The sequence below is a fragment of the Lucilia sericata genome, unplaced genomic scaffold (genome assembly GCF_015586225.1).
Source record: "Lucilia sericata isolate MDLA Ls3-8-SP2 unplaced genomic scaffold, ASM1558622v1 Contig000391F_arrow, whole genome shotgun sequence".
In the NCBI taxonomy this organism is placed as follows: domain Eukaryota; kingdom Metazoa; phylum Arthropoda; class Insecta; order Diptera; family Calliphoridae; genus Lucilia; species Lucilia sericata.
This window is the reverse complement of record NW_023994409.1, coordinates 21,449-31,728: the sequence shown is the minus strand read 5'-3', so window position 1 is coordinate 31,728 and position 10,280 is coordinate 21,449. Positions and strand designations below refer to the sequence as shown.

The window sequence follows — 10,280 nt, the reverse complement described above, 5'->3', positions numbered from 1 at the left end:
TGATAGTTTGTTGTAAAATGTGGTGTATAACAGTTTTTCTATGGAAATTACGCGAATAAAAAAGAAATTAATTTTTTTAAAACATTAGTTTTTCGTTTATTTTTATAATTAATTTAATACAACTTTAAATTCTAAGCCTTTGTTTTGTATACATTTCAAATTTTTAAACCATTTTATAGCTAAAATTTTCATTAACTAAAAATTAAATAGATTATTTAATTTAATTATGATGATTTTTTATAAATTCTTTTGAACATTTATGGCTTATACAAATAATAATTATACAAATAAAATACATTAAATGTTAAATACAAAATAAAATAAAAAAAATTAAAATAATAAAAAAGTGACTAAGATGTTTTGTTTCCAAACTTAAGAGATAACAATTATGGAATGATGAAGGGAAAGAAAACAAAAGGTAAAAATAACGGTAGTCATGACATAAACTTGGTGTTTTATAACACAAGCCTGAAAGTATGCTTGTAAATATGAAGATTTATGTTCGAAAACCGTTAATAACTTAGATTTTACATTTTTGAGTTTGTTTACATTTATGTACAGGAAAAGTTTACTTAATTTATATGAAAATTTCTTAAATTAATTTAAATAAAATTTAAAACTACTAAATACAATATGTACAAATAAACAAACATTTTAATCGGAATGTAAATGCTTTACAGACGATTCTAATGTCTTGTCATCACAGGTTTCAATAGGGCTGGTGGTAGTGTTGGTAGTGCTTTTACTTGAGATTGTTTCGTTAGACGAAACTTTGCTAATGGCTGGTGAGGGACGTTTTATCAAGATTTTCCTAATATTTTGGAAGGGAGCATCGAAAAGCACTGTTAAGGCTACAGAGGCCAAGAATATGCAAATGTATTCATTGGTATCAAGCTAAAAGTTAGGAAACGCAAAAGGATATAAGTTAAAGTTTGAATAGTTTAGAAGTTACATTTTAACAAATAAATTATTAACTTACAATAATGGACACAAAATTATAATAATGATGTATATGACGACGACGTCCTACATTAAAGAAGAATATGGGGAATTGTGTTAAATATATGGCATAGGACAGTTTGGTGGACACTTGGAAACCTCTCCAGGAAAAGAAATTTGTTATGCCATCTGAAAAATTTATAAAAAATTAATATATTTTATACAATTTTTGAAAAAGCAAAACTTACTCTTATAACCATTGTGTGAAACAAATACCACCCAACAGAAGAATATGCACCAAGCAATGGGAGCAAAGGCGGCATAAATAGCAGCATGAGTAGAATTATAGGTGTAGTTAATATCACCCATAGGAGCAGGGCCCAATATAGAGGCCACCAGACAAATAATGGAGACAAACCAACCCAATCTTAATTGAGATCTACTCAAGCGAACATTGCGGAATTGACGTAAACCATAACCCAAGAAAATGCCCATAATATAAACAGTCGAACGCATGGGTGGGAAGGAATACATATAGTCAGCAGTGCGGAAAAGTCTTTGGATGCTGAAAACCCCCCAAAAAAAAAAAACATAAAAACAAAATTAAAGAAAACTTTATAATTGAATTATCACAATAAAACTTACTTTGTGCCGAAATAAATGTAATTGGACAATTCATTTACCACCGTCGTATAGTAACGGGCCGCTGTACCAATGAAACACAATACCAACAAAGTAGTCATACCCTTACGAGGCCATTTCCACATAGCTAAGATCATAATGGGAGCAACAGCAAACAATTCAGTATCAATACCCAAATGATGAGTGTGTGTCAAACACATTTCACTGAAACCGAAATAGTTGTGTATGAACAACAAGTTACGCCACCAATTCTTTTTGCAAATATCGGCATGATGACCCACTACGAGATTCCATTGAGGTCCTGATCCCCACATAGGTAAAATATAGGTACAGAATAAAATGAGAGCAGCTAGCGGTGGAACAATGCTGGAAGGGGAAATTATAAGGAAATGGATTAATTTCAATTCAATTTATTGTATAACAGTTTTGAAAACTTTGTGTATAAACGGGTTCTCTATAAAGATGTTGAATATAACAATTTTTTATATAAATAATTTATGTATAATAGTTTTTTTCTGCAGGAAATTTTATGTATAACAGTATTTTTTTAGGAAAAAACTGTTTCTTCTATAGAAAAATTTTTGGTAAAACAGTTTTTTCTTTATAAAATTTCTGTATAACAATTTTCTCTACAGAAAATTTTTTATATAACAATTTTAACTAGAGACAACTTTGTGTAAAATAGTTTTTTCTACAGAAAAATGTGTGCATAACAGTTTTTTCTATAAAAAATTTACTTTATAACAGTTTAATCTACCGAAAAGTTTGTGTATAACAGTTTTTACTATGGTTTTTCTTACTAAGGTTTGTGTATAGTCTATAGTCTAGTCTATAGTCCTAGTCTATAGTCTAGTCTATAGTCTAGTCTATAGTCCTAGTCTATAGTCTAGTCTATAGTCTAGTCTATAGTCTAGTCTATAGTCTAGTCTATAGTCTAGTCTATAGTCTAGTCTATAGTCTAGTCTATAGTCTAGTCTATAGTCTAGTCTATAGTCTAGTCTATAGTCTAGTCTATAGTCTAGTCTATAGTCTAGTCTATAGTCTAGTCTATAGTCTAGTCTATAGTCTAGTCTATAGTCTAGTCTATAGTCTAGTCTATAGTCTAGTCTATAGTCTAGTCTATAGTCTAGTCTATAGTCTAGTCTATAGTCTAGTCTATAGTCTAGTCTATAGTCTAGTCTATAGTCTAGTCTATAGTCTAGTCTATAGTCTAGTCTATAGTCTAGTCTATAGTCTAGTCTATAGTCTAGTCTATAGTCTAGTCTATAGTCTAGTCTATAGTCTAGTCTATAGTCTAGTCTATAGTCTAGTCTATAGTCTAGTCTATAGTCTAGTCTATAGTCTAGTCTATAGTCTAGTCTATAGTCTAGTCTATAGTCTAGTCTATAGTCTAGTCTATAGTCTAGTCTATAGTCTAGTCTATAGTCTAGTCTATAGTAGTCTATAGTCTAGTCTATAGTCTAGTCTATAGTCTAGTCTATAGTCTAGTCTATAGTCTAGTCTATAGTCTAGTCTATAGTCTAGTCTATAGTCTAGTCTATAGTCTAGTCTATAGTCTAGTCTATAGTCTAGTCTATAGTCTAGTCTATAGTCTAGTCTATAGTCTAGTCTATAGTCTAGTCTATAGTCTAGTCTATAGTCTAGTCTATAGTCTAGTCTATAGTCTAGTCTATAGTCTAGTCTATAGTCTAGTCTATAGTCTAGTCTATAGTCTAGTCTATAGTCTATAGTCTAGTCTATAGTCTAGTCTATAGTCTAGTCTATAGTCTAGTCTATAGTCTAGTCTATAGTCTAGTCTATAGTCTAGTCTATAGTCTAGTCTATAGTCAGTCTATAGTCTAGTCTATAGTCTAGTCTATAGTCTAGTCTATAGTCTAGTCTATAGTCTAGTCTATAGTCTAGTCTATAGTCTAGTCTATAGTCTAGTCTATAGTCCTAGTCTATAGTCTAGTCTATAGTCTAGTCTATAGTCTAGTCTATAGTCTAGTCTAATAGTCCTAGTCTATAGTCTAGTCTATAGTCTATTCTATAGTCCTAGTCTATAGTCTAGTCTATAGTCTAGTCTATAGTCTAGTCTATAAGTCTAGTCTAATAGTCCTAGTCTATTAGTCTATAGTCCTATAGTCTAGTCGATAGTAGAGCTCTATAGTCTAGTCTATAGTCCTAGTCCGATAGTCTAGTCTATAGTCTAGTTCTATAGTCTAGTCGATAGTCTAGTCTATAGTCTAGTCTATAGTCTAGTCTATGTCAGGCCTATAGTCCTAGTCTATAGTCTAGTCTATAGTTCTAGTCTATAGTCTAGTCTATAGTCTAGTCTATAGTCTAGTCTATAGTCTAGTCCTATAGTCTAGGTCTATAGTCTAGTCTATAGTCTAGTCTATAGTCTAGTCTATAGTCTAGTCTATAGTCTAGTCTATAGTCTAGTCTATAGTCTAGTCTATAGTCTAGTCTATAGTCTAGTCTATAGTCTAGTCTATAGTCTAGTCTATAGTCTAGTCTATAGTCTAGTCTATAGTCTAGTCTATAGTCTAGTCTATAGTCTAGTCTATAGTCTAGTCTATAGTCTAGTCTATAGTCTAGTCTATAGTCTAGTCTATAGTCTAGTCTGGTCTATAGTCTGGTCTATAGTCTAGTCTATAGTCTAGTCTATAGTCTAGTCTATAGTCTAGTCTATAGTCTAGTCTATAGTCTAGTCTATAGTCTAGTCTATAGTCTAGTCTATAGTCTAGTCTATAGTCTATTCTATAGTCTATTCTTTAGTCTAGTCTATAGTCTAGTCTATAGTCTATTCTATAGTCTATTCTATAGTATAGTCTATAGTCTAGTCTATAGTCTAGTCTATAGTCTAGTCTATAGTCTAGTCTATAGTCTAGTCTATAGTCTAGTCTATAGTCTAGTCTATAGTCTAGTCTATAGTCTAGTCTATAGTCTAGTCTATAGTCTAGTCTATAGTCTAGTCTATAGTCTAGTCTATAGTCTAGTCTATAGTCTAGTCTATAGTCTAGTCTATAGTCTAGTCTATAGTCTAGTCTATAGTCTAGTCTATAGTCTAGTCTATAGTCTAGTCTATAGTCTAGTCTATAGTCTAGTCTATAGTCTAGTCTATAGTCTAGTCTATAGTCTAGTCTATAGTCTAGTCTATAGTCTAGTCTATAGTCTAGTCTATAGTCTAGTCTATAGTCTAGTCTATAGTCTAGTCTATAGTCTAGTCTATAGTCTAGTCTATAGTCTAGTCTATAGTCTAGTCTATAGTCTAGTCTATAGTCTAGTCTATAGTCTAGTCTATAGTCTAGTCTATAGTCTAGTCTATAGTCTAGTCTATAGTCTAGTCTATAGTCTAGTCTATAGTCTAGTCTATAGTCTAGTCTATAGTCTAGTCTATAGTCTAGTCTATAGTCTAGTCTATAGTCTAGTCTATAGTCTAGTCTATAGTCTAGCCTATAGTCTAGTCTATAGTCTAGTCTATAGTCTAGTCTATAGTCTAGTCTAGTCTAGTCTAGTCTAGTCTAGTCTAGTCTAGTCTAGTCTAGTCTAGTCTAGTCTAGTCTATAGTCTAGTCTAGTCTATAGTCTAGTCTAGTCTATAGTCTAGTCTAGTCTATAGTCTAGTCTATAGTCTAGTCTATAGTCTAGTCTAGTCTATAGTCTAGTCTATAGTCTAGTCTATAGTCTAGTCTATAGTCTAGTCTGGTCTATAGTCTGGTCTATAGTCTAGTCTATAGTCTAGTCTATAGTCTAGTCTATAGTCTAGTCTATAGTCTAGTCTATAGTCTAGTCTATAGTCTAGTCTATAGTCTAGTCTATAGTCTAGTCTATAGTCTAGTCTATAGTCTAGTCTATAGTCTAGTCTATAGTCTAGTCTATAGTCTATTCTATAGTCTAGTCTATAGTCTAGTCTAGTCTATTCTATAGTATCTATAGTCTAGTCTATAGTCTAGTCTATAGTCTAGTCTATAGTCTAGTCTATAGTCTAGTCTATAGTCTAGTCTATAGTCTAGTCTATAGTCTGTCTATAGTCTAGTCTATAGTCTAGTCTATAGTCTAGTCCTATAGTCTAGTCTATAGTCTAGTCTATAGTCTAGTCTATAGTCTAGTCTATAGTCTAGTCTATAGTCTAGTCTATAGTCTAGTCTATAGTCTAGTCATAGTATAGTCTATAGTCTAGTCTATAGTCTAGTCTATAGTCTAGTCTATAGTCTAGTCTATAGTCTAGTCTATAGTCTAGTCTATAGTCTAGTCTATCGTCTAGTCTATAGTCTAGTCTATAGTCTAGTCTATAGTAGTCTATAGTATAGTCTAAATCTAGTCTATAGTCTAGTCTATAGTCCTAGTCATAGTCTAGTCTATAGTCTAGTCTATAGTCTAGTCTATAGTCTAGTCTATAGTCTAGTCTATAGTCTAGTCTATAGTCTAGTCTATAGTCTAGTCTATAGTCTAGTCTATAGTCTAGTCTATAGTCTAGTCTACAGTCTAGTCTATAGTCTAGTCTATAGTATAGTTTTATAACCGAGTCTATAGGCTAGTTTATAGCTTAGTTCTGCGGAAAGTCGATTAGTACTTTTATTTTTGCTTAGATCTCCATTTTTTATAGACCAATTTTGCTGATTTTGAATAGCGATCTTCTCGAAAGCATATCTAACAGAGTTATTGAAGATTTGGATCCCCAAGATATCTGGGGTCTTCCAAAAATGTGTATGTTAATGGCTTAACGAAATGTGAAACTAATCCTGCAAGTAATGTTGTGCAGGTATTGGTTCACCTTGAAATATGCATTTTTGCTTATAATAAAGGACATTCTGTTCATAATATTTTAATAGCAAAATATTATAAAATTTAAATCATCTGCTCGTGCAACATTTTAACAATAACACACATGTCATTATAAAGCAATAACAAAAGTAATAAATTAAACAAGTAAATGTTAAATTTTACATTCATTAACACGAGCGCAATAAAAACAGAATGTGCTCGTCTTTTATAGACGATACACAAAAAATTAGTGTTAATTTTCTGCATAAAGTACAAAAACGCAATTGTACTATGCAAGTAATTGGTCACAAACAGAAAATACTTAAAGCACACAAGCTTGTCTAGATAAACAAACATCAAAAATAAACTCTTTATAAAGAAATAAATGCTAATTAAATTACAAATCAAACAGAAACAACTTACCGTATTATTCGACTTATATATTCATTCTTTAAACGTATAGATTGACCTTTATTAAGGCGACCGAAGAATGAATACGCAGTCAACATGCCACTGAATAGTAAAAAGGGATCGGTATACAAAGAGGCAGCACGACCAATAACAGTCCAAGAACGACCTAAACTCTATATATAAAAAAAAAAAAAACAAAAAAAGTTTATTCATTTCGAATGTTCCAATCGTGATCATGAAAGTGTCTATTTACCTCCGACATTTCGGTACGATTGTTGTAGGGATTAAAAAACATGGCCATGGATTTATGGGAGAAGAGCAACATAATGGCATTTAATAATCTTAAACCATGTACTACCTTAATATCATCGGTCGACGAAGAGGTACTAAATAACCAAGTAAGATTTTTTCCAAGGAGAAGGCACATAACCATGGATCTAAAAAAATTTATGTAAATTTTATATGAAATTAATTAAATCATAAAATTAATTAAAAACAACACTTTAAAGTGGATAAATTCAACACTTATTAAATAACGATCGTGATGAGTGAGTGATCGACAACTTACTTGATTGTTTGTTTTTGGTACAATGATGGTAAATAGTTGATAAAATTGTTATGGATAAGATGGTTACAAAGAAACGTCTAAGATAAAAATTTGAAAAAAAGAGAAATCATTAATTGTTATTTTTTATGGTTTATACGATTATGTAAAGTTTTTTTTTTTTGATTGTATGTTGCCGATTTTATGTAAACAAACTTACACTGCCCACGTAGTATTACGATCCCAAGGTTTATTGTCTTTGTATTGACACATTTGTGGTTCTACACGCACTTTGAAGGAATTCCTGTTGATTCTGTCATATTGTTAAGAATCTCTTTAACACTATATTCGACATCTTTGTTGCTGCACGACGATGGCACACAAATACCCCAATTGACGAGAGAATAACGTGGTACACGGTGACCAGGCTAGAAAAAGAAATATTTCAACAAATTGTTAACGATATTTTTTTGGAAGGAATAAATTTATAGAAAAAATAACTTCTATTGCAGTCATTCCTAACTAATGAAGTAGATTCTACTTTTGTCTTTTCTTCTATGAAAGTTATTTTTGTGTTTTTTAGTGACGCATTGAATATTACTCACACTGGACATTAAATGATTTAAAAACGAATCAAATATTATCCGAATCTTTCGTTGTATTAGGACTAGAACTTAACTAGAAATGATCTAGAACTCGATTAGAACTGAACTAGAACTGAACTAGAACTGAACTAGAACTGAACTAGAACTGAACTAGAACTGAACTAGAACTGAACTAGAACTGAACTAGAACTGAACTAGAACTGAACTAGAACTGAACTAGAACTGAACTAGAACTGAACTAGAACTGAACTAGAACTGAACTAGAACTGAACTAGAACTGAACTAGAACTGAACTAGAACTGAACTAGAACTGAACTAGAACTGAACTAGAACTGAACTAGAACTGAACTAGAACTGAACTAGAACTGAACTAGAACTGAACTAGAACTGAACTAGAACTGAACTAGAACTGAACTAGAACTGAACTAGAACTGAACTAGAACTGAACTAGAACTGAACTAGAACTGAACTAGAACTGAACTAGAACTGAACTAGAACTGAACTAGAACTGAACTAGAACTGAACTAGAACTGAACTAGAACTGAACTAGAACTGAACTAGAACTGAACTAGAACTGAACTAGAGCTGAACTAGAGCTGAACTAGAACTGAACTAGAACTGAACTAGAACTGAACTAGAGCTGAACTAGAGCTGAACTAGAACTGAACTAGAACTGAACTAGAACTGAACTAGAACTGAACTAGAACTGAACTAGAACTGAACTAGAACTGAACTAGAACTGAACTAGAACTGAACTAGAACTGAACTAGAACTGAACTAGAACTGAACTAGAGCTGAACTAGAACTGAACTGAACTAGAGCTGAACTAGAACTGAACTAGAACTGAACTAGAACTGAACTAGAACTGAACTAGAACTGAACTAGAACTGAACTAGAACTGAACTAGAACTGAACTAGAACTGAACTAGAACTGAACTAGAACTGAACTAGAACTGAACTAGAACTGAACTAGAACTGAACTAGAACTGAACTAGAACTGAACTAGAACTGAACTAGAACTGAACTAGAACTGAACTAGAACTGAACTAGACTGACTAGAACTGAACTAGAAGCTGAACGAGACGAACTAGACTGAACTAGAACTGAACTAGAACTGAACTAGAACTGAACTAGAACTGAACTAGAACTGAACTAGAACGGAACTACGGAACTAGAAGCTGAACTAGACTGAACTAGAACTGAACTAGAGCGGAACTAGAACTGAACAGAACTGAACTAGAACTGAACTAGAACTGAACTAGAACTGAACTAGAACTGAACTAGAACTGAACTAGAACTGAACTAGAACTGAACTAGAACTGAACTAGAACTGCTTAAACTGACTAGAACTGAACTAGAACTGAACTAGAACTGAACTAGAACTGAACTAGAACTGAACTAGAACTGAACTAGAACTGAACTAGAACTTAACTAGAACTGAACTAGAAGCTGAAACTAGAACTGAACTAGAACTGAAACTAGAACTGAACTAGAACTGAACTAGAACTGAACTAGAACTGACCTCGACAACTAGAACTGAACTAGAACTGAACTGAACTGAACTGAACTAGAACTGAACTAGAACTGAACTAGAACTGAACTAGAAAACTGAACTAGAACTGAACTAGAACTGAACTAGACTGAACTAGAACTGAACTAGAACTGAACTAGAAGAACTGAACTAGAACTGAACTAGAACTGAACTAGAACTGAACTAGAACTGAACTAGAACTGAACTAGAACTGAACTTGAACTAGAACTGAACTAGAACTGAACTAGAACTGAACTAGAACTGAAATAGAACTGAACTAGAACTGAACTAGAACTGAACTAGAACTGAACTAGAACTGAACTAGAACTGAACTAGAACTGAACTAGAACTGAACTAGAACTGAACTAGAACTGAACTAAAACTGAACTAGAACTGAACTAGAACTGAACTAGAGCTGAACTAGAACTGAACTGAACTAGAACTGAACTAGAACTGAACTAGAACTGGACTAGAACTGAACTAGAACTGAACTAGAACTGAACTAGAACTGAACTAGAACTGAACTAGAACTAAACTAGAACTGAACTAGAACTGAACTAGAACTGAACTAAACTGTACTAGAACTGAACTAGAACTGAACTAGAACTGAACTAGAACTGAACTAGAACTGAACTAGAACTGAACTAGAACTGAACTAGAACTGAACTAGAACTGAACTAGAACTGAACTAGAACTGAACTAGAACTGAACTAGAACTGAACTAGAACTGAACTAGAACTGAACTAGAACTGAACTAGAACTGAACTAGAACTGAACTAGAACTGAACTAGAACTGAACTAGAACTAGAGTTATTATGACGTATTTCCAATAAATCTATTAATTAGTTCGTTAATTAGTT

At 32.6% G+C, this 10,280-nt stretch overlaps 1 protein-coding gene across 1 annotated transcript in view; it reads right to left on the bottom strand.

Annotated features, from left to right (window-relative positions):
* Positions 1 to 218: 218 nt before the first annotated feature.
* LOC119604429 (nose resistant to fluoxetine protein 6-like) overlaps positions 219 to 10,280 on the bottom strand; it is a gene marked incomplete at its 5' end in the record, with an annotated part of 28,628 nt that continues 18,566 nt past the window's right edge. The window contains 10 exon segments of the mRNA XM_037957016.1: positions 219 to 894; positions 980 to 1,128; positions 1,188 to 1,504; positions 1,585 to 1,947; positions 6,753 to 6,913; positions 6,994 to 7,151; positions 7,154 to 7,177; positions 7,309 to 7,385; positions 7,505 to 7,583; positions 7,586 to 7,712. Coding sequence (XP_037812944.1) covers positions 655 to 894; positions 980 to 1,128; positions 1,188 to 1,504; positions 1,585 to 1,947; positions 6,753 to 6,913; positions 6,994 to 7,151; positions 7,154 to 7,177; positions 7,309 to 7,385; positions 7,505 to 7,583; positions 7,586 to 7,712 — 1,695 coding nt within the window.